The sequence below is a fragment of the Anolis sagrei genome, chromosome 4 (assembly GCF_037176765.1).
Source record: "Anolis sagrei isolate rAnoSag1 chromosome 4, rAnoSag1.mat, whole genome shotgun sequence".
NCBI classification, from domain to species: Eukaryota; Metazoa; Chordata; class Lepidosauria; order Squamata; family Dactyloidae; genus Anolis; species Anolis sagrei.
In genome coordinates, this window is record NC_090024.1 from 197,032,797 (window position 1) to 197,058,839 (window position 26,043).

Below are 26,043 nucleotides of genomic sequence, written 5' to 3' on the forward strand. Positions count from 1 at the left end.
ACTGTGGAGACTTATTTTGGGTCCACGTGGTCTAATTATAAACACTGTTAAATGTCTATTAAATTTTATTAAATGCCTATTATTAAGTATGAGCAGAATGTTATTCAACGATAATGTTGTTTTATCATCCTTTTCATACATATGCAAATATACCTTCTTGGAAGAAAACTTTCTATAATGGGTTTTTCTTAACCTACAAAATAAGTATTTCATTTTGTTTTTGTTTGAGTTGTACAAAATACACTTATCCTTCACAATCCTTGCATAGGCCCAATATGCATTATTTACTGTTAATTTTATGTATTAAAATATCTCTGTTGTTGTTGTACACATTCAATTTTTTCCAACTCACGGTCACTCTAATAAACAAATTATGGGGTTTTCTTGGCAATATTTATTTAAAGGATTTTTTTTTACTTTGCTTTCCTTTGAGGCTGTTAGCTTGCATATGCACTGAGTAAACATTTACTGTAATATGAAAGCACAACAATAAATTTCAGCAATATTGATTTATTTTGAATCCTCTTTTGTGAACTTGCCAAATCAAATTACAACACTGACTGCACTGGCACTTACCACAAATGTGTAATGCTGTGCAGACTTGGCCACAAATTCTGGCTTGCATTCTCCGATGCAGAGGAGCGCAGGACCGGAAGTGATATCAGGCTCAGCCTGCCCCATTTCACACACAATCCTGGAAATATAAAAATCTGCAGTGAGTTCCCTGAAAGGAAGAGATGTTGCTACATGTGATCTGCATTCCCTGCTGCAACGTTTTCATGCCTTCTGAATAAGCTAATTATGGAGAGGGATTTTTTTTTTTGCCATACAGTAATTTAAAGGGGAGAATGTCAAAACTAGACATAATTATTGCACACTGTAAACTGAAGTGCTAAGCAAAGCACAAATGGGAAATATATTAGTCTGTAGAGAAGGAAGTGTGAAATTCTTACAGTAATGAATGGATGGATTCATTAAGGGAAGAGTTTTCATTGTGGACCACATCATCATAAGCAACAAGCACACATCTTCCAGTGGGACATTATAGACGTAGCCTAGCCATAAAAATCTCTGAGTACTAGTGATGAGAGATTAAAATAACTGGAGTGGAACCTTATTAACACAATGTTGCAATATTTACTGAGAAAATAGTTGATTTGTCATAATATTGAAAAGTGAACTGAAATACTGTGCATTAGACCTCAACACAGATAGTTTGGGCAACCTCTTCTGAAATGCAACCATGCACACATGTACATTTAATAAAAGGAGAAGAGTGGGCTGCAAGATCAATCCTAAACACCATGCATTTAAGATTAAGGTAAAACTGTACACGTGATCAAGAACATGGTTCTGTCAGGATTCTTGATAATATATATATGTCTGGCACATGTATATTTATGTTATGTTCTACTCAATTAGCTTAGGTTGGAATGTGGAGCTGGCATCAGTCACCACCATTGAATCTGAATGTATTGAAGACTAGGAAGCCAGTATATAGCAAACAGTCTTGTTCTCTCTAAAGGATGGAAAAGAACCCCATCTGATCCAATGTTTTTGTCAACAGTAGCCTTTTTGCTTTTCTTCTGACCATCTGTATGCAGCAACACACAACACCTAAGACATCTGTACCGGTTAGTCTTTTTAGAAATAAAGTGTGCAAAGAACATAGAATCACTGAGGTGGAAGAGACCACAAGGGCCACCTAGTTCAAATCCTGGCCACACTATCAAAGTACTCCTAGCAGATGGACATCCACCCTATGTTTAAAAACCTAACTATGCAAACTCAGTAAAATTGGAATGACTGGAAATACACAGAGCTGGAGAAAGAAGTATGACACATTTGTCAATGGGGAAAATTGTACTTGACAATTGTAAATATTAGGACAAATGCATAACATATGCATACATTTCCACATGGAGATAAAAACGACACTAAACTGTTGTAATCAAAACCAAACAAATAAGAGAAGAAAAGGAGGAGTATTTAGAATTCTCAACCAGAGAGGCCCCAATGCCTCACTGAACAACATATCTTTAGAGCCCATGGGATCTTGTCATGGCACATAAAGTATAACCATAATGCTGTAATCATATAGTATGAAAGCACTTGAGGTGTGCATATATATCTGAGAAGGGTATTTATTTATCGTGTCATCAGCAACCATTGTGTTACAATTCTAACAGAGCAAAACAAACACAGAGTTTAAAAAGAAAAAGAAAAAAAAACCACACAGATTTTGTAAATTTGGTATTTGGTTAAATGTCCTTTGACCAGTATCTGGCCACTTGGAGTGCCTCTGGGGTTGCCACAAGAAGGTCCTCCATCGTGCATGTGGCAGGGCTCAGGGTGCATTGCAGCAGGTGGTCAGTGGTTTGTTCTTCTCCGCACTCGCATGCCGAGGATTCCACCCTGTAGCCCCATTTCTTAAGATTGGCTCTGCATCTCGTGGTGCCAGAGCGCAATCTGTTCAGTGCCTTCCAAGTCGCCCAGTCTTCTGAGTGCCCAGGGGGGAGTCTCTCATCTGGTATCACCCATGAATTGAGGTGCTGGGTTTGGGCCTGCCACTTTTGGACTCTCGCTTGCTGGGGTGTTCCAGCAAGTGTCTCTGTAGATCTAAGAAAACTATGTCTTGATTTAAGTCGTTGACGTGCTGGCTGATACCCAAACAGGGGATGAGCTGGAGATGTCTCTGCCTTGGTCCTTTCACTATTGGCTGCTACTTCCCGGCGGATGTCAGGTGGTGCAATACCGGCTAAGCAGTGTAATTTCTCCAGTGGTGTGGGGCGCAGACACCCCGTGATAATGCGGCATGTCTCATTAAGAGCCACATCCACTGTTTTAGTGTGATGAGATGTGTTCCACACTGGGCATGCATACTCAGCAGCAGAGTAGCATAGCGCAAGGGCAGATGTCTTCACTGTGTCTGGTTGTGATCCCCAGGTTGTGCCAGTCAGCTTTCGTATGATGTTGTTTCTAGCGCCCACTTTTTGTTTGATGTTCAGGCAGTGCTTCTTGTAGGTCAGAGCACGGTCCAAAGTGACTCCCAGGTATTTGGGTGCGCTGCAATGCTCCAGTGGGATTCCTTCCCAGGTAATCCTCAAAGCTCGGGATGCTTGTCTGTTCTTAAGGTGAAAGGCGCATGTCTGTGTTTTAGATGGATTAGGGATCAGCTGGTTTTCCCTGTAATAGGCAGTAAGAGCACCTAGAGCTTCGGAGAGCTTCTGTTCTACCATCTCAAAGCTCCCTGCTTGAGCAGTACTGGCACGATCATCAGCATAGATGAAACTCTCTGTCTCTTCTGGCAGTGGCTGGTCATTTGTGCAGATGTTGAACATGGATGGAGCAAGCACACTCCCCTGAGGCAGGCCGTTCTTCTGTTTCCGCCATCTGCTTCTCTGGCCCTGGAACTCAACAAAAAAGCTCCTGTTTTGTAGCAGATTTCCTATGAGGCGGGTGAGGTGGTAGTCCTTTGTGATATTATACATTTTTCTCAGGAGGAGGCGGTGGTTCACAGTATCATAGGCTGCTGACAAGTCTATGAAGACAGCTCCTGTGATCTGCTGCCTTTCAAAGCCATCTTCTATGTGCTGGGTCAGGTTCAGCACTTGCGATGTGCAGCTTTTGCCTTTTCTGAAGCCAGCTTGCTGTGGGATCAGACAGGGGTCTATATTTTCCATAATTCTATGCAAAATAAGTCTTTCCAGAACTTTGTAGAGGTGGCACAACAGGGAGATTGGTCTGTAGCTTTTTGGGTCATTACGGTCTTTGCCTGGCTTCAAGATGGCGATGACTCTTGCTTTCCTCCAGATTTTGGGGATCTGACAGGATGCAGTGCAATTGTTCATCAGCTCCAGCAGCCAGCGCCTTGCTTTTGGACCAAAGTTCTTGATTTGTTCCATCCGTAGATCATCCAGGCCAGCTGCTTTGCCATTCTTACATTTGTTGAGAGCCATGTCCAATTCAGTAGATGTAAAGGGTTCATGGAGGTTGTTGTTCTCAATCTCTGGTTGTCTGGCTATTGGTTTCTTTCCTACTTTGGTGGCAAGGTTGGGTTTCCCATTCTTCAAGAGTTGGTGTGCTATCTGATCTGCCTTTATGTTGGCATGGGTATTAGTTTGTGAGGGATCGTTGCTCAGCCGTCTCAGCAGCCTCCACGCCTTCTGGCTGCTCCTACCCATGTCGACCTCTGTGATCAACTTGATCCACTGTTCTTTCTTGGCTTCAGAGATGGAGGACACAATGCTCTGCGCTGCGCAGAGATGGAGGACACAATGCTCTGAGAAGGGTGGGAGGGAGGGAGTCAGTAATCAAACTTGAGCAAAGCAGACCTTGCTTAATTTCAGGCAACATCTCCAACTACTGTACTGATGGTGATGCATTCATGCTCTGAGAACACATGACAGCAATGCCCCACATGGACTTCCCCATTTCTCCAGCTTTCATCAAATCCACCTCCACATAGACATTTAAATCCACAAGACAACACTGTAGACAGAATGCTTGAAAGGGGCTTAATACATTAAACACACTAATGCTTCCAAATGTGAGATCTACTATCTCTACCCTTCAACACAAGCTCCCTGTAGAGATGCTACCCTTGGAGAATCATAGCAGTTCTTTGGAATGCTTAAATCCTTTGTATGATCTTCTCTATTATCATCTTAATCATGGATTATGTGTCTGCCTCTTTCCTACTCTGATCAAAACTGTGCTTCTTCCCTCTTTAAGTTCACATGCTAAACACAGTGCGAGCTGTGTTTCATTTTTGTCTGGGCACATTGCAGGTGTATACACAGGCTAGAAATTACATTGGGTTGGTGAAGAAAAATTATCAAATAGATTTGAATAGGGATTTGGTTTAGTTCAACCTCAGTACAGAAAATTGACACTGTCCACTTAAAAACAACAGAGCACTAAATGAGACATTATAGCATAATCCTGTGAGGATTAAACATGTTGGGGGTACTTCTATGATTGCTTAACCACATACTCGAGAAATGTCTGGTTATGTCCCTGTAGCCAGACACAAATTATTACACTGCTAAGGTACAGTGGAGTCCTCAAGAGGCTTCGGCAAAGGATGTAATCATTTTGTATCTGTCTTTAGTGGTGTAGCCAAAGCCTTATGCAAAAACCTCCTCTCCCAATTCTTCCAGCCTTGGGATAATGATGGATAAAGAAGCTCAATGTAAAGTTTTTTGGTTTGTGTGTGTGTCATTTGTTGCTAGAGAAGGAGGAAGGAAAGACTAACTTCTACAATGAACAAAGATTGGCCATCATAAGGTGGATTTATGCCTGCGTATGCCACTAATTAGATGTAGCCTAGATGTGGTTCTCAACCTGTGGGTACCCAGATGTTTTGGCCTTCAACTCCCAGAAATCCTGACAGCTGGTAAACTGGCTGGGATTTCTGGGAAGTATAGGCCAAAACAACTGGGGACACACAGATTGAGAACCACTGTGATAGTATAACAGGAATGTTGTCTAGCAGTCTGTAGCTGCTCACATATGGAGAACAGATATGTAAAATTTCCAAAATTTAATCCAAATTAGGTTAATATGCCCTGAATAAGCAAATATGCCCCGAATAACCTATTTGTAAATGAATAAGGGATCATAGACAAGATATGTATTTCTGGAGTAATGAAGAATCATATATTCGTGTGTGAGAAATGTTGTTGTTGTTGTTGTTGTTGTTGTTGTTCCATCCATCTATATATCCCTCCAATCTATATGACAGGCCGCATCCCTCCCCTACTTTCGTAAGAGCTTGAAGACCTGGTGGTTTCAACAAGCCTTTGAGAATGACCAGTTCTAGTCCAGCCCCAAACATTGTTGAATATGGCCTTGCTCTATTTACCTATTACCCTGGTCATCCCTCTAATAAGCCCTGAAAATGAGCAGCCACAGACCCATATCTTCTATTGCCATTAGCCTGTTATAGCATTGTAATAGCATTAATTCCAGGCCCCATCATATTTTGAGTTTGCACTAACCTTGGCCCGGCTTTTTAATTGCTATGAACAGGCAGGATTAATTTTAATATATATGTGTTATTGTGATATATTTATGCTTATGTTATTTTGTCAATTTTCTATTATGCTGTGGAACTCTCTCCCGATGGAGATCAGATCTGCCCCTTCCCTCCTGACCTGCAGAAAGCTAGTGAAATCCTGGCTCTTAGACATAGCAATCCCAGAATAATTGGTTGAATCCAGCAATAAACTAATAAGTACTGACCACATTTGTGGATTGAGTTGAACTTGATTCTATCTTGGCGATTTGGCTTATATGTATTTATTTTGTTTGTATTTTAACTTATTATGATATTATGATATTTTCAGTTGTATTTGTGCATCAAATTTCTGCTGTTAGCCGGTCTGAGTCCCTCTACGGAGGTAGAGAAGATCGGGATATAAAAGTTTTAAATAAATAAATAAATGAATGAATGAATAAATGTACTTTGTATGTTTCAGTGATGTTACTTGGAAACCGCACTGGGTGCCCCTCGGGGAGATAGAGCGATATGTAAATAAAGTATTATTATTATTATTATTATTATTATTATTATTATTATCATTGCCTTCCCTTTCTCTCACATGGGAGCCAAGATGGTTTATATAACCTAGATTAAGACAAAAGACTCATATTAACAAGTTCAAAACAATTAATCTATTCTATTTAATAATTTAAAACAGTAGGAACAGATTTTAAAAACAATAATATGATAATGCGTTTCATTGAAAGACTCTTCTGCATGACCAGATATTTCTTAATGCTATTATTTATTTATTTACGCCATTTCTACCCCGTCTATATCAGCCCAAAGATGACTCAGGGCAGCGAACAAATCGGCACAATTCAATGCCATATAAAAACACATACATCAATATATATATACATCTATCTATCTATCTATCTATCTATCTATCTACAGACACAACAATTTTAATTGCCAGAAGAAACAGGGCAGAGTGGGTGTAGTCTATCTATCAATGGAAGTGGAAGGCTCTCTCATGTCTCCTAATCAGACTGGTTTGTGAGGATTGTGGAACTGAGGGAACGTCCTCCCCTGAGGATTTTAGGAGTCAGATTGGTTTATATAGGGGAGTGTTATTTCACACAGTTATGATCTAAACCATATAAAGGCTATGACAGGTCAACCTTTGAATCATGCCCAGAAATAAAGAGGTAGCCAATCAAATTATTTTAAAATAAGAGAGTTTATCTACGAGAGGTGGCAACTGTGGTGGATTTAGGAGGAACTACTGAGACTGCATGGGCTTTCAAAATTCTGGAGAAAAACAAATCAAATCAAAACTTTTAATTGAGGAGAGGGCTTGGTAAAGATAATGTTGTGGTATAGACTGCATGGTGGAAGCTACATCCTTGAAGGCTTTTAAACAGAAGCTGGGTTACCATCTGTCAGAGGTACTTTGATTGTGTTTTTTCTGCATTGCAGGGGGTTGGATTGGATGGCCCATGTGGTCTCTTCCAACTTTATTATTCTATGATTCTATGAAATAATGGAAGGGTCTCTGCAGCTTCTTTACTGCTCCTGCAGCAATTATTTTAGCCAGAAAAAGAATAGGGTGTCCCAAAACCACAAAAACAGGCTGGGAAGGGGGAGGGGTCATATGGCCCTGGGGTTAGTTATTGTCCACCCTAGAAGAATGATGTTCAAACTGGGCCAATGTGACTTACATTGAAAGTTGGATATATGTGAGCAGTTACATGGCAACTGTAAAATACAACAAAACATTACCTTCCCACTGTGAGAGGTGATTCTGTGGATAGATTGTAAATTACCTTCTGCTAGCCTGCTTTTGATAAGACTTTGCTGTTTCACACCAATGTTTAGCCTGCTCCTAATCAAATTTACTGTGAAATAAATTCTATTGATTTCAAAACCACATGAGAAATCATTACTATTTAATGCCTTTCAAAAATAATAATGCTTGTACATTTTCTGTGGAATGAGAAGGTACTCTTTTTAGCGGCCTCTACGCTTGCTTTTTACCCTTCCATTAGTATAAAATTGCTACACATTGATGCACAGGTATGACATCCACAGAGAAAGTAGGAAATTAAAGATATTAATTATAATGGTCAAAATGATCTGAAATGGAAGCGCTAATCCATTGCAGGCCAAAACCTGTGGTTTTGGACTGGAATGGAAGCTATAGGGAACTGATTACTGGGTTAAGTGGCCCTTTAACCAATATTAACCTAATTGCGGCTTGATAGAGAGCATGACTAGAACATGGTAAATCATTACTGTCTCAGAATCCAACCTTCTCACAGAACCCTTAAGAGAAGCCTTTTATCTGGATTCATCTTGAAAAAGCATCTAACACTTGCTGTTATCTGCCCAGGATAAATGTTTTAATGATGTTAACAATCTTTGAAAGCTTGAGAGCTCTAATTGGAGTTGTGATTATAAAATCAGGGTTTCATACAATCATCAAAAGAGGATAATTAGAATAATCCCCCATCTCTTTTTCTAAATATAAAACGAAACTACAGTGTTGAAAGTATAATGACTGTGCAAACCTACTCGTACTATAGCTTATAATGGTATTAGTGCACGGCCTCAAGCTATTACTACAATAATAATAATATTTCTTTGCTCTTCTATAGAATCTTTTATCCAAGGATCTCAAGGTATTTTACAACTGCCTGGCTACCCACAGCACTCCAGGCAAGAAGAATAGATAAAGAGAGCTATCCTGGGTTTCAGTGGAGAGAACTAAAGCACTTAGATATTTAGTCATTTGCTTAAGGTGAGTTAAATCCAGGAGTAGAGTCTCCTGCTGCAACCAGTTGGATGCACTGCCCTCTCCAAATCAGAAATCTCATTCTCTTTCCTTGTACTCTGAATATTTCCTAGTGCTGTCAGATCCATCCCTTCCACCCACTTTGCTAAAACATCAGGACAGGATGCAGAATGGGGAAAATGGCCAAGCAGCCCCCCTCTCTCACCAAATCCTTGCCAACAATACTGCAATCATCAGTATTTAACAGTGGCTTTTCCCTTTAACCTAGAATTGTGGAGGCATGAAGACTATCTTCTTCCATTGCTGTGAAATCAGGTGACTTGTTGAAAGTGAAAAGTGGTAGCATCAGAGTAGACTGCATTTTCAGACTACGCATAGAAAAGCACATTTTCAAATTTTCGTTGCTCCTCATGTTAAACAATAATGACAACGATTGTAAACACAAAATTAGCATGGCAAGGAGAGGACTAGATTAGAAGCCATCTTCCTGGGATATTTCTCTTTGAAAAATGCTTTCTGAGGTGGTTTCTGTCTGATCAGGAGATGAGAAACATTCAGATATGGCATCTGTCCCATCATTCCATTGGCTGTATAGGCCAAAGCCAAGTCTTTACAGAAACTGAATATGTGAGCACTACAGACCTGAATGGTGAGTGAGTGAGCTGGCATTAATCTAAGAATCCAGATGAAATAATTCTCCTGAATTCAAGGAAAAGTCAAGCTGAGAACACACAGATTTCAGTTCTGTCACACAGAGGGACGTGGGCTCTTACTAGGGACCTCTTCACACTACCAACCTCCCCCCCCCCTCAATTTTGTTCAGTTTTGCAGGCAATAACCAAAAATAAAAGGCACCAAAAATGCACTACCCCAAACCCACTTACCCCTCTGATACTTCCTCACCACTTTTATATGAATGGGGGAAGAACCAAGCCAGCATCACCTGATGGTGCTCAGTAGGCCCTGTCGATGAAGAGGAGCCAGGAGCCAAAAAACCCTGGTGTAATTAGGTGGTAGGAAAGAGTTTTGGAAAGCTTAGTACAGGCAGTCCTTGAGTTACAAACATCCAATTTACAAATAACTCCTACTTAAGAATGGGAGTGAGACAACAGGACGTGTGAGAAATTTTCCCCTCAGAAGGGAGGTTCACTCCTGGAAGAGTTATCATGGGCAAAAGATATCTTAACTGAAGTTTTCTCACCAATTCTTGTTTCCACAGCAAGCCAAATTTTTCAAAATCCAATAATTACAGGGACAGATAATGAGGTGAAATCTTCTGAACTGGATCTTCTGAACTGCGGTACAGACAGTAAAACACCACAAGGGTGTTAACCCTTCCCTATACAACCAGAGCACGCACGTGTGTGTGTATGTGACTAAAGTTGCACTTTAAAAATGTACCTGTTCCAACTTACATACAAATTCAACTTAAGAATAAATCTACAAAATCTATCTTGTTCATAAATTGGGAACTACCTGTAGTTCTTAATGTGTATGTGCATTTTTAAAAGCTGCTCTCCAAATAGCAGAAAATTGGAAGAATCAGATTATTTTGTTAGAAAGTATGGTAAGCAGAGTCAATCAGTCATTCAGTGGATGTTTGACAGTCAAACATCTCTTACCATCAGGACATTTTTTCTTAAGGTTTAGGAAAGAGAAGACCTTATGCATAATAATCTCGGATGACACCTGCAGACCATACTTTTGAAGGACGAATTAAGTGAAATCTTGCAAATCCATTCTGTATAGATTGCTGGGGGCCATCCTTAATATTAGACAAAGTAAGGCAGCTGCCTCCAATGGCAGGTACTGTAAGGCATAGAGCAGAGGCCAAATGTATGGAATCAGTGTACAGTATATGCCATGCATGTCACATTAACTAGCCTGCTGCTCTTGGGTGCAAGGAGAGGAAAGTGACAGTAATGTTGTGCCACCTGACTACTGCCTGCCAATGATACGTCTGTTTGGCAGCTAAATATCCTGAGATGGTATTGGTTAACAAATAGTTCTTCCTAAATTGATGCAATGATGCAAAGTCTTTAGGTTTTCTTTGTTTTCTTTCTACTTCCCACAATGTGATTATCACAATATAGATATTTCCTGTCTAACAATGTAAAATAAGGAATTGTAAAGTATAATATAGTTGAGAAACAGAGCTGTTTTCAAGGACATAACTCTCAGAAATACTTTAGCTATGAATCCTTATGTGCCAGGAGATTGGATTAGATTATTTCTGGGATCCCTTCCAACTCTCTAATTCTATGTCTGCCACTTATATTGAGCTACTACTAGAATTTTGGTATCTTTACCATCCTCAGAAAGAGACTTGTATCTCCTGATACACAAGTCAATTTTATAGTGTAACACTGTGAACTACGTGAAGAACATGGGGACCTCTGCCCTGCATATTTCTCTTCACTACTTTTGGCTAAAGCAGAAAAAAAACTTTTAAAAAGTATTGAACACATTTCCTCAGGATTCTGTGATGATTATTGATATTATTATTGATATTATTATTGATATTATTATTGATATTATCATTATTATTATTATTATTATTATTATTATTAACACAACAAGATGAGTCCACAGTAGACAAGATCACTCTGCTGGTTGCTGTATATGGATCACACGTTGGACACTTCCCAAGTGTCTAGGACTGTGTGATGTATCAGTGAATAATGCATGCAGATCCCAGTAGGGTGGCCTTTTGCAGCTGACAGATGCTAATTTTGTCAGTACTGATTGTGTTTAAGTGCATGATGATTATTATATATCTTATGGCTATAGGCAGGTCACAGAACATTTAAAACACAAACATTGCAAAACACCAAAAATACATATATTAAAATATACTTTTATAAAAGCTACACGCCAAAACCTATATTAAAATACACAAAACAGAGATTCAACAAAGGACACACATTTGATATTCACGCTTAAAGACTGGATAGGCCTGCCAGAAGAGATAGGTCTTTGCATGTTTTTTTTACTATGGTTGTGAAAGAAATATTTATTTATATTATTTTATGTTGTTTAATTAATTTCTGTATGTAATAATAATCATTAAGTCACAATGAAAGCTAACAAATTTAGCCTTTGGTACATGCCAAAGTTCACTTGGCAGATAATATATGCTTCTGTGTACATAGCAGGGATGGACATTTCTGGCCTTGTAGAAGTTTTGGTCTTCATGTCCAGAAACCCCAGCTGGTATGGTCAATAGGGGAAAAATGAAATTGTTGTCTATATATGACCAAATAATCTTCAGCACTGTACTAGAGCAAGGAAAGATGTAAAAAGTGAGATTGGATGGCAAGGAAATCGAGAAGGATCATCAACACCATTCACACTCTGTCAGAATTGTTGCAGACTGCATTTTGTAGATTTCATCATTATCAAAACTGCCTTTCATTTAATGTATCTGTCAGAGTGGACTGTTATTGAGATGTTCAGACTGATATGGCTTTGTTATTGTTGTGTGCTTTCAAGGAATTTCCAATCTATGGCAACCTTATGGTGAACTTGTCATGGGATTTTTTTTGGCAAGATTTGTTCTGAGGGTTGTTTTCTTTTTTTTTGGCCTTCCTCTAAGGCTGAGATTATTAACTGCATTGGGGCATGTGTTGGGTTTCCATATCTGAGTGGGGACTTGAACCCTTGTCTCAGAGTCATAGCCCAATGCTCAAAACACAATATCATGCTGCCCCTTACTAGGGACTTGAACCCTTGTCTCAGAGTCATAGCCCAATGCTCAAAACACAATATCATGCTGCCCCTTACTAACATAGCTCACTTTCTTTAAATATATCTAGCTTGGGGTAATGGTGGTGGCTCAATGTATTTTTCTCACTTTGTCTTGCATGCATGAAATCTTATGCCAACTCCTCCTTTTGGCACACTAGCTCCCCATCCTACTGTGAAGAATAGAAACTCCACAAAACAAGCAAATAAGCAGCCAACACGGGGACATGTGTCACTGGGGAAGGGTTGTTCGCCTGTCTTTTGTTACATGCCTATTTTCTAATTTTCAGCTGACATTTTTCTTAGTGAAATAAATGAATTGACTCCAGCAGAGGCCTATTCGGATTAAACTGCTGTCACTGCCTCGCACGCTTAACAAATGGCTGCCTGCATCCGGCCGCACGGCAGGATGCATTCCAATTGGAGCAGGGAGGAGGTTGAGTGTAAACTGCAAGGTGCTCATCAGGAAAATTGCTTAGGAAAGCAGAAGCCCAGACTTGGAGGGGAACAAAATGCTTAATAAAAGTTTTAAAGGGTTGTTTAATCCCCAAGATAAAAAAACCCCAGCTCCTGAGACCTTAGTTGGTACAACCTGGCCTAAATCATTGGAGCACTGTTGATTTATACGAGCTGAGAACATGGCTTGACAGGTACAGGGTTTTCGTTTGTGCACTCTTGTGGAACAGGAAAGAAAGAAATGACAGGGATATAGAGCCTTGAAAGTTGTTGTGCTGGAAGGTGACTCCAGAAGCCATCTTGCCATTGATGCAGGATTAATTAAGCAGAAACTATTAACAACATGTTTTCCCCTCAAAAGTGAGTCATGTTGGCCCTAAGAAGCATTTCACATGAGAATGTCCCTACAAGCCTAGTTACACACTTAGAAAGAGTATGTGGGACTGTTTAATCTCAGATTTCCTGTGGAGGAAGGATAGTATGAAAGTACTCTAATCCCCTCAAAAAATGAGTATGCTATCTCTATTCTTAAGAAGTAAAGAGCATTCTTGTAAAAATCTAGGGCAATATAGGTCTTGAGGCAGATGAGGAAGGGCTTCATATTCAACATGGTTTGTCAGAGAGAATAAGAGCCATCCACATTTTATCACATTACAGCTGCTACAATCTCTCATCATTGGCCATGCTGATGGAGTTTGAATAGGCATTCTATTAATGCCATATGCATGTGTAAGTCCACCTTTTGCCTACATATAATTTCTGTGTGTGTGTGTGTGTGCGCATGTGTGTCATTTCAGAGTTTTTTATTTACTCCTTCTCCCTGAAATGGCCAAAGCCCATCCAAATAAGACACAAAACAGCTACAATATGATAACTCTTAAAGACCTCAGTGTACTTCAGTAGATGATATAATCATTTCATGCTATGCTAAGTGCTTCTGTGATCCTAACTTTCCACCGGTTATGGAACGGCAATGAGGTGCTACAAAGTAAAGCAATTACCTCACTGCTGCTAAACCAGTTTAAATGTTTTCATCCTTTGTGTCAGTCCCCACGTGGTGCAAAATGGAGTCCTGTGACTCCAACACCATCACTTTTTTTGTTCTGAATGACTTTTCTTACTTCTTTTGCTTGATGAAGCAGCCAGTAGAGCTTCAAAAGCTTGCACAAAGCATTTTGTGCATTTTGGTTGTTCAATTGGTCTTTCATAGCTTTTAAATTTTGAAGAAATTGACTAAAGTCTCATTGATTCTGACATGTGGAAATGTTATTATAATATACATAGGAAGTTACATTGGGTCCTGCATTATTTTTACATTGATTACAGCTAAGGGTGTGTGAAACAGCACAGAATCCATTCTGTTTTCGTTCTGTTTTTGTGTGCCCTCCCGTTCTTCCCAAAATGGAAACAGAACTCAGGGTTCCAAATTACCAATCTGAATGGCCCTCATCTAATCTCCCTAAATCTTCCATAAAACAGAATGGGAGAACCTGAAATTTGAAATGAAAATAGAACAGATTCGAACACCCCTAATTATAGCAATGGATAGAGTAGTGGATGCTACAACAGACCAATTATTTGCACCAGTGCTTCAAGCATATGGATTCTTGCCATTAATGATTAAATTTATTTCATTTATATCACTGTTACAATTCCATTTTTAACACAAAAAAAATCTGCCATCCCATTTTTTATGACACAGGTGTGCTAAATTTTACTAATAACTTTGCAACAAAGTGTCACAGCATTTATGCTGTAAGTGGTGTTTAACCTTTGATGGAGCCACAGAAACTCACTGCTCAGCAATAATGTACTGGTCCTCCAGTGGAGTGCATTCCACCCCTGCCACTTGCACGTTATGGGCTATCTCAGAGAAATCCAGTCCCAAGTTAATGCCACGAATCGTCACACGTGTTCCTCCTTCTGGTGGTCCTGAGACAGTTAGGATCTGGGGACAAAAGCAAAACAGTATTCATAACCAAAAAACCCCCAAAAAAGGACGATTCTTCCTAACAAGGCTGATATGGCTTGAGTAGAGGAAAGCATAGATTTCAGTCTCTTCCTGTTATAAGTATAGATCCAATGACTTCGAGTAAATTATTAAGACAACTAGTCCATATAGAAAATGAGAATGACATTTCCTTCTTTGAGGTTGTAGTGTGAATAAGAACAGTGGAAATACAAGTCTCTACAGTAGAAATGGGCAAAGAATGGCTTTTCAGATTTGTTGGGATGAGATGCAACTTTCAATGCCCCTCGCATAGCTAATGGTGAGGAATGTTGGGAACTATGAGCCAATAACATATTTGGCTACCTCAGGCTAAAGGCAGAAAGGCAAGAACAACATATTCTCATTCAAAATGTAGTTCTGGCTTGTGTCTTGGTGAAATAGGAAACCCAAATTCAATTATAGCTTATGAACAGGGATTTTTGTATACACTGTTGCAGTGGGAATTTTTTGATGTCTAGAACACACAGAGAGATTTACATAGAAAAAGGCATCTCCAAGAGATCAGTAGTATATAGTAGAATATCTAAATTCATTAGAATTACTGTGATGTTGTATTTACATGGGAATAATCTCTCCAACTCCAATTTAGTGCATTGCCTTTTTAAACAATGCCAAATTTTCAAAAGATGTGCCTGCCAGCTGCCCCTAATAATTTGGGTTTCCAAAAAGATGAAAGGAGGATGACCAAAGATTATGGAGTAGCTGTTTTTGGGATGATAAAAAAACCAGTTAATCATGCACTCCAGAGACATATTATTGCATAAAACAATAATGAAAGGAAAAATGCATAAGTTACACACAGTAAATATGATTACATGTGAAAAAGCAACTAAAGCAAACCAAACCAGAACAAAAAATTAGAAAAAAACTACAGCTAATATGAAGAGCACAGGGAAGCATTTGTCCAAATATAAAGAAAGATAACTATGGGAACATTAGTACATGTTTAATGAGACACTACACAAAGATATCTGGAAGTGGAGCATTAAATGGGACAGCACACGTAATGAAGCATGAGATGCTTAGGACATTTCCAGGTATGTTAACATGAAAACTGGCCCATCTGAATACACTCTCTGAATACTGCAAGAACAAAAACAATTCAGTATCTTGTAACTTTTAAAAGTCCACAATTGCAGTTGTGCAGGACCTTTATTAAGTCAGGTAAAGAGCAAAATTATTATGCCATCTCTAAGAGGGTTAATTAGGCTAGGTGTGGAGCAGACCTGGGGAAGGGGAGTGGGCAAAGAGAAGAGCCTGGAGGCCCTTCCACACAGCCCCATATCCCAAAATATCAAGGCAGAAAATCCCACATTATGTGAGCATGGATTCAGATAACCCAGTTCAAAGTAGATACTGCTCCCTGATATTCTGGGTTATAGGGCTGTGTGGAAGGGTCCTGGCTTGTTAAAAAAGCCACAGTATCTGTTGTTGGCCACTGTCTTAAGATGCTAGGCATTCTAAGTATCTAGGAAGTGCTAAGTAGGTGTGAGGTTGCACCTGGGAACATCTGGGATAAAGAGGAAATGGGAAAAAATACACTTTTTGAATTTGTATAATGTCAAGTAGATCTGTCTTCAGCTGTAAGCAAAACACATTGCTCCCTTGGTAAACAGAGACTAAAGTAGGGGAAAACATTGTTATTTTTAGATCAGCTATAGGCCCTATAACCCAGAAAATCAAGGTAGAAAATCCCACAATATCTGCCTTGAACTGAATTATCTCAGTCCACACTGCCATATATTCCAGTTCAAAGCTGATAATGTGGGATTTTATTCAGCTGTGTGGTAGGGGCCAAAACTAGAGGTTAAAGAGTCAAAAGAAGGATAATGTAGTATTATTTTGTAGTTAGAGGGCGTGGTTCTTAGTTAGCTCCAGATTTACATGTCTTTTCTGGGTTTTGGAGAATATGAGGTTTTCCCCTATTCAGGGGAAGCATCCAAAACTGAAGAACAATGATTTTCTATCACCTAAAGATGAACCACATTCCTCTTTCTTGGTTGTGTACATAAAAAGTCAACTGATCTCCAGCCAGTGAATTTTTACCAATGGAAAATTTATCCTATGCTTGTTGTATTATTAATATCTACCTGCATACCAACCTACACATCCACCAAAACACATGCAGAAATGTAAAGAGATAAAAAGGTGCTTTCAATTTCTGAGCTGCTACTTTGAACGTATAGAACCTTAAGTCACAAATAAAAGCCCCCCCCCCCAATGCAATGCTATTATGCTGTGCATGGATAATGTGTCTCAGTATCTTTAACACAGGATACATTTAAATTTTCTGCCACATTAGTACAATTGGTAAAGTTATTTCATTGAGAAAGTCAAACTGAGATTGTCACATTTGCAGCATGTAGTATTTAGAAAAAAACTTTTAAAAAAACAATTTTTCAAACAAAAGGCAAAAACTGCTCAAATTTTCACTCCAAATCTCTTTGCAACAATCCTGTGATAGACCAGGAAAAGACTGGGTTTTGAGGATCACTGAATGACAACCCACAAGCAAATGAAGATATCATTTCCTTGCACTTAATTACATTTTTAAAAGTGGGTAATGCAATATTCCTTCTTTCTGAGAAATATCTCTTGCAAAGAATGTCAGTTTCCTTTGGTAAGGAGATAGGAATAACCAAAAAGACTAGGTTCATTGCATAGGGAACTGGAGATACATATGTTGAATTAAATTGCTTAATTAATTGATCACTAAACAGCCTTCAGGTCTTGTAGTTCCATACCTGGATAATCTTCAGTTCTGACTATGACAGATTAGCTTCCTAACTATAGGTAGTGTGGATTTCATTCACCCCTAAATGTAGTGCATTTCCCTTTACTGTCACATGCGTCTGCATTATTTCAATTATTGGACCATTCCAGACCTGCTTTTGTATAAATTGAGTTGTTCTGAGAGAATGATGCTATCCTTGAATATGTATGCCTGTGACTGTCTTAGTGTGTATATGCAGATGTGCTTATCTTTAATCTGCCCAGAGCATGAGGCATTTGTAATGAATGAATGTTGATTTGTGCATTATTATTTAAGATACAGCTGTATAATAAGCAAGGAACACACACAGATACACACACAAAGACTTTACTATAGACATTTCAACAGGAGAGGAGACACCAAGAAGGCAAGGCAAGGAAGGAAATAATGAAGTAGGCAAGAACTTGCTATGGGTCCTCATACAAATGTGATGGCATAAGGTTAAAGATTAACTTGCTAGGTTTTTGCACTTTCCATCCTGACATAATTTGATCCCATTGCAGTGGATCATTATTTTAATATGAGTTTAAACACAGTGCTTCCCACAGCTGTGCCAAATGCCACCTGCTTCTCGGGCAGATGTTGTAGACCAGATGTGTGTGCTAAATTCATGCCAATGTGAGATTAATGCACAACATATCGTTCAGAGGCATTCCAAACAATCTCATCACCCTTCTTAGTCTTTGTTCAACCCCATATTGCATTTCATTTGCAAATTGCACATATGTTCTATGCACTTGGAAGCAATGGGACTGCATCATGTGCTGTAATCTTTCCCAGCCCAACATGTGGGTCTCAGCTTCTCAATCATGCTCTGACAACTGCCCAGTCATGGGAGGCACCTTCTGGACCTACTCTTGCGGAGCACGAAAAAAATCTGGTGGGAAGCTGTAGTTGGTTGTTAGTAGCAGAAACCTCTACTGGGAAACTTATGCTGGGTTCCTTTTTATAAACTTCTAAAAGCTAGTAACCTTAAATAGTTTGACAGTTACTTTGGAGAACTTCATTAAGCTCCACTCTGGACAAGCTTTGAATGTTAAATACCACATTTTATTAGGGAGCAAGGCATTTGCACCTCCTTAAATGTCTTTTTGAAATACTAGAATGAGGGGGTTTACTTCATAGGTTGCCTAATTATAGCATGCCTCTGTCATAGCCACTTCAGCTCCCTGCCTAGGAAAGGGTATTCATTCAACAGCCATTTCCAACTGGAATGCTCAGTATTTTGTTATAGGCTTAACAACCAAAGGGCACCAGGCAGGAGAACATATGGTATAAATTTCTGGCTTCTGTTAGTGGTTTGCAGTACTAGCTGGCAAACCCCTTATTCATTAATTGTGCTTTTAAAATCTAGGGGCAATTCCCAGAACCATCTCAACAGTAGTTTTCACAGTTTTGAGCCATAGTAAGTTATCATGTTGGCACATCATGCTCTGATACATTGCAGCTTACCATGGCTTAAATTCTATGTAATAATATGACTTGAGTTGCAATTCTGTAGCATGTTGGCACAAGATAGCTTTATAAAGTGCCATGTCATAAAAATCAGAAAACAATGTTGGTTGATGCCTGCAATGTTCTGTACATTGGGCTACTTCTGTACTAAGTTTGGAAACTTGATTTAGTTCAAAACATGGCAGCCAGATTGGTACATCTAGGAGTAATAATATAACACCAGTATTAAAATTACCCTAATGTCAGTTAATTCAGGGCAAAGTACAAAATATTGTTTATTACTTTTAAAGTCCTCCATTATTTGAATCTTAAAATAGTTTTAAATGTTTAAAAAGAAGTAAAAAAAAGTCTCTTTTGATATGCTTATAGAGATTATTTCTAAATTGATGGATTTTAATATATACTAGTTTTACATAGTTGTTGATTTCTTAGATATGTTGAGACAGACGTGTTGCGTCACTATCCACTGATTATATGCAGAGTGAATATCTCTTAGCACTAAGGAAAAAAAATCCAATTCCACACAGCTGAAATTAGATGAGGGAATACCTGTGCTGTTCTCAAGGTTGGACTTTGAGTTTGACTTAAGGTCTCAGTGTTACAAAAGAAGAAGAAGAAGAAGAAGAAGAAGAAGAAGAAGAAGCAGCAGCAGCAGCAGCAGCAGCAGCAGCAGCAGCAGCAGCAGCAAGCAGGGCATCAAATGCAACAAGGTTGGCTTACCCACAGTTTGAAATAAACAACATAGTACATACAGTATTTATTATCTTTTTAAAAATTCAATTAAGCTCCTTGAATCCAGAGTCTAAAATTATCTAAAGACCTTATCACATTAGCCAGGCAAAGCATCCCACTTCACCAGTGAACTGAGGGACAGTGGGGCAAATCCGTCACCTCTGTGCCTTTCCCTCATGGTGTTGTATCCCCCATCACATGGGGGAAATGTCACTGAAGCTTTGCAGATCTGTGGCAGGCTCCTGTGTTCAGAGGGAAGTTTCCTACAATGCGTCCACTTTGGTTGTGGGCAGGGCCTCCAATGGAACTCCAGCAATGCTGAATGATGGGCAGTGTGCCCATTCATTGCTGGACTGGTGGGGAAGCATCTTAGGATGCTTAAAAAAGCCCTGTGTGATGAAGGCATTACTGGACCACTGGAGAATGCACTGGAGTCTCAGCCTCAGAATCTTTGCCTAAACTTCTTCCACTTATAACCCAATGAAAAGCTCCTTTTTTCTGTGTCTGAGCTCTCTGGTTCCATCGGAGAAGAGATTCTTCAATAACATCTTGTAATGTAAGTCTTCTGTATCGGTTTCCTCTCCCCAATCTTTCCTTTTTCACATGTACTTCTTAATTCTTTTCAGTTCGCTCCTGCTTATTTTGTAATTCTTAAAGCCATACCATTTGTTGCCTCCCCCCCCCCCCCAAAAAAAAAAACACTGTTAGAAGAAATTGTTAACTGTACTAGCACCATTCTGTTCCTCTACAGGACTGCACTGCATTCTAAAGGTCCTTGTTTTCCCTCCTTCGACTGAATTCCCATCCTCCTCCATGCTCTCAGCTCCTGGACTAAAAACTTTCATCTATTCACTGTGTAACATCTTGTACTACGCTTTCTGAAACTCACACTCTGTAGTATCATTTCTCTTTCCCTTTGTATTATTTCCCTTTGCAAAGCATCATGTTTCTACCAAAGATACGATACAAAAATCAAATTGTATTATATTCCACTAAACACTGTTGAAGGTCTGCTTCTGCTAATGTTTACAAGTCACCCATATACAATGGTTCACAATTCTTGACAGTTATTTCCCTTACAATTGCATGTTATTTTTTAAAATGCATTTGCTGTTGCATTTGCATTGACAAGATGAGGCGCTTTGCCCCTCCTAAGAAAAACCACTGTTTGCTATTTTTTTTACAATGCTAATAACATTTCCTACCTAACTTGAGTCAACAAAACCTGACTACAATGTCAAGCAAGGCAATCTTGCCTTTTTCATTTTCCAAATGTTCTGACCTGGAAAATACCCAAACCAGACTTCCAATTCGACCTAGATTTTAGTGGCCACTAATTGAACAGTTTTGAAGGAACTGTGTCACAATGCCGCCGCAGGGTCAGAACAGATGCATTCAATTAATTACAGCTGGGAAAATTCAGTTATGATCACAGAAGGCAGCAAAGACTGAAAAGATCCAGTTACATTGGCCCCTATAAATAAAAGTGGACCAGGCCAAAACCACCTGCCATGTCAGTGGGGTCCTAAACAAGACCCTACAAAAAAGCATTCACTTTTGCACCCACCCTTTACATTGATGCCAGGAGAATGATACATAGTCTAATTGTACAATGGAATCTCAAGCATCTGCTCATGCTATGAATGCGTACCACTCTTAAAGTGGCCATCTTCTTACTACACTGTCTACAGCAAAGCTTTTCCTACAGTTGAGATAAGTGATGTGAAAAGCTGAAATTCCATGTGGCATTTTGCCACTAAAGGTCGGTAGAAAAAATGGTTATGAAATGTGTCATATCAATGTTTGATTTGGGTGATGGGATGGGAAAGGTATTGGCATCCACAGTAGAATCACGGCCAGCATTACAATTATAATCTATGTGGACTTCTAATCCTCCTTCCTACAAAGCATTTGATGACTAACCATGAAATAATGAGACCAGACACGAAGAATGAGGCTAAAACAAAGGCTACTTCATTTTATCTATAGCCTATTTAAGTGAGTTTTGCCTAGGGATGAGTGGGGAGTAACCTGTTGTGGGTCTATCTGAGACCAGATCTCAACCTGTGACTACCTTTTCAGCCTTCTGTTGGTGAAATATCTGACCTCAAGGGCAATCCAGTGCTATGTGCTGCTCAACTTGGCCAGTCATTTTCTGGAAGACAAACCCAGAGTATAAAGTCCCAGGTCATTATAAGGGAGAACATACTCCCAGGTCAGCCACAAATGTCAACCCCTTCACACACACACACCAGGTCACAGGACCTAAAGAGGCTATTCCAGAGCCCAAATGCTTTACCAAAAGGGAATGCCAAAGTATATACCAAACTTAATTTTCCCCTGTGATACCTATCAGTGACAACCCATTAATGAACACCACCCTTAGCTGATTGTCAAAGTACCACAGATACAGTTTGCAGTAGGCCATCACATCTCATACTACATGGAGGGGAGGAATCAGCAAGAGGGTTTGTGAGAGGATGGACTTCATACCCTACACATGCCAAAAATTGGCATATCACACCAAGCTACTTAACCTCTGGTCTTTATTCATAACGGACATCAAATTGTCCCCTCATCCACAACATTGTTCACTGTGCAGTATCAGGAATGAAGTTCACAGCAATGCCACTGTCCCAAAGTTACATGGTGGTATGTGACTACCTATTGATCATGTCAGTTCAGCATACCTGTGCCTTTTACTTAAGCATGTGGGAACACATGTTGATGCTTAGTATCACACTACTTGTTAGGAAACAGGGGGGTGAAAAGCTACAAACTTGGAATTTTGTATCACTAATTGAGAATGCAAGAAGCATCGTGAGCAGCAACAAAGGTTTATGTGGAATATGTATTGAGCTTTTTCTGGCACCACCACCCTTAACATCAAGAAGAGGTTCCCCATGCACTAGAATGTTTTCTCACATCTTGGAGACACTGGCAAAAACTGTCTAGAGAGGATCATTGGAGTCTGTGAGGAGTATCTTTAGCAGAGAGAACAGAAATGACTAAACTAGAACTGGAATACTGTGGGCACCACAGTTTAAAAGAGATATTGAAAAGATGGAAGGTGTCCAGAGGAGGGCAACTAAAATGATCAAAGGTCTGGAGATCATGCCCTATGAGGAGCATTTTAAAAAGCTGGGCATGTTTAGCCTGCAGAAGAGAAGCCATGTATAAATATCTGAAAGGATGTCCTAAGGAAGAGGGAGCAAGCTTGTTTTCTACTGCCCTGGAAAATAGTAATGGGTTCATATTTGAGGAAAGGAGAATCCACCTGAACATTAGGAAGAACTTTTTGATTTTAAGAGCTGTTCAGAAATTGAACTCTTTGTCTCAGAGTGTGGTGGAAGCTCCTTCCTTGGAGGCTTTTAAACAGAGACTGGATGACCACCTGTCAGGGGTACTTTAATTCTGTTTTTCCTGCATGGCAGGGGGTTGGGCTAGATGCCCCATGTGGTCTCTTCCACCTCCATGATTCCAGATTGGTATGGGTGGTTCTGAATGAGCTGAGACTCTTCCTTTTACTTTTCACATTGTTATCAACCACTTTTTACATCACCTCACATAAATGAGCAATATATATAAAAAGAATAAAAATAAAAGAAAGATATAATGAAAAAAGACAAGACTGAAATACTGCTGCCAATTCTGCACTTATCATAATCCTTACACCACGCCAACAAAATTTTCATTTGTATTGGCCAGTTAATCTTGGGCCAGTCTTGAACCTGAGGTCTTGGGGGATAATGGCTAGGAGTAATGGTCTAGAAGCAGCAATGGTATTGACAGGACCTGGTCTGTTCCCTTTTCCTGCCACTGATGAACACAGGGAAAAGAGGATGGTGGTGGTAGCTCATGTGGATGGGTCTAAGTTGGACCTGATCCTGCTGTCTACACTGCACCAAAGCCGCAGGGCTGCTTCAGAGTTTCAAGCACATTCTAAAGCATTGCCAGACTCTTCCACTACCTACTGGAAGTGTGATAATGTTGTGAAGACAGCTAATACACAATGAGCACAGGTTATTAGACCTGTGTAGAGATGAGTCCACACTTGGCTGACATTCATATGCAGTCCCCATTAGTTTAGAATGGTATTTTTGTGTTTTGCTTTGAGCACCTTATAATATAAATAATAATACACCCAGGATTGCCCAAGACACTTTCTGCTTCATCCAGGACAATTCATTCCAGAACAAGCCAGCTGAGATGGGAGCAGCATCTTATTTCAATGGTGAAAACTGAAAGATGTCACCACTATACCCAAGAAAGTAGCCTTATTTAGAGATCCCCGGCTAAGTTTTGTGGCATCCACAATGTTGTCCTCAAGCAGCGGGAAACAGTCAGAGACTTCAGGGGGAACAGTGGAAAGCTTTCATTGCTGGACTCACCCCATGTCAACCATGTAAGGAGGGCTGGCTCTTTTACCTAATATTGTGATCTGCTGTGAATACATTGTTGTTTTTGTTGTTGTTGTTTGCTTCCTACTTCCTCTCTCTAAAAAGAGACTTAAAGCAGCTCACAATAAAACCAATACAATATAATTAAAAACCAAAATACAAATATTAAAATGAATAAACCTATCTGGGGAAGAACCCGAACAAGTCAAGTAAGATCACAATAATATGAAGCACAATAGAACTATATTTGAGAAGAAGAAAAAGGAGGATTTGTAATTTCACAAAAGCAACACTTTTCTTTCCATGATCATATTTATAGCAAGCTACATCCCAGTCTGCAAGCCCAGCAGGAGCTTGGCTCATCCACAGCGCTAGTTCATCAGCCTAGCATGATCACTCCTTGTCTCTGTCTTAGCTGATAGTACATTCCAAACCTAATTGTTATCTCAGCAGAGTGACTCCATTATTCAGCCTGACACTGTTCCCCCCTACAAACCCCGTTAGCTGTTTGTTGCAGTGATGTTATATTAATGAGGCCTGCAAATAAATGAATAGGAGATCAGAGCACCACTTGTTCATAAGGAAGTAGATTTTTTTAATTTATTTAATCACTGAGGCTGCTAGCAGCAGGGAAAGATTTATGCTGTCAAGGGGAACATAGAATGGATCCCAACGATGTGCTCTATGAATAGGAAAGATTTCATGTTAACATGTACACTATTATTGATTTTTCTTTTATGTCAACAAGATCCCTGTAATCTCTAGTCCCTCTTGGCTCATTACAATTTTAAAAGCTTGCCTCTCCACTGAACTGTTTAAACTTTGCATGGAAAAAACCCCTACATTTGACAGTTTCACTCTTTTTCCCTGAGTGTTTCTTTCTTTCTTGGAATGGTGAAGAGACATGTTTCAAGATGTAAAATTTCCTTCAGTAATCAAGCATGGACCATGGGAATATTTTGTAACCTTATTGGTTTCCAATATAAACATCCCTTTGTGCTGTGTTCATCAGTGATTAATTATCAATAAAAATTATAATTACAGTTTTAGCATTCATTATCCGGAAATTCAAAATCCAAAATATTTCAAAATCTCAGATTGGTGACACCTTGGCTTTCTGATGGTTCTAAATACGCAAACTTCATATTATACAGAAAGCCTGTATAAAATCAGGCTTTATGTATAAGGTGTAAGTGAAACATAAATGAATGTAATGTTGAGATTTTGGACCTATTTCCAAGATACCTTATTATGTATGCATATGCAAATACAGATATTCCAAAATCTGAAAAGGAATTGACATCCCCAAACCACTTCTGGTTCTAAGCATTTTAGATAATGGTACTCAGTTTGTATTAATTATAACACATACATTCCTCTTAGAGTTAACTAATGATATCACTACCACCAGGATCTGAAAACCTTTAAACCAAGATTGCTTAGCCACATAGAGTCTAGGGGGCACACCTGTGCCACTTTCATTTCACTGTTTCTGTTAGGTTTTACAAAACCAAAAATGATTATTGTTTTCAATATTTTAACATTTGTTGTTCTCCATCTTTTTAAAATGGGCAATGGTCATGAATAAAAGGAGAATTGCATTTCTTGATGAGCCCTGGAGGTGTATTCCTCTATATATTTTTTACCCTTGAATTGAATTGCAGGGATTACAGCCTCACCTGTTTTAAA

General features: G+C 39.3%; 1 protein-coding gene across 1 annotated transcript in view; it reads right to left on the reverse strand.

Moving 5' to 3' along the window:
• Positions 1-26,043, reverse strand: part of PLXNA2 (plexin A2) — a 521,320-nt gene that overhangs the window by 129,697 nt on the left and 365,580 nt on the right. Inside the window, exons 13-14 of the mRNA XM_060772844.2 lie at positions 14,780-14,931; positions 577-694 (exon numbers count right to left, since the gene is read on the reverse strand). Of these exons, the coding sequence (XP_060628827.2) occupies positions 577-694; positions 14,780-14,931 (270 nt within the window). The remainder of the gene's footprint in view (positions 1-576; positions 695-14,779; positions 14,932-26,043) is intronic.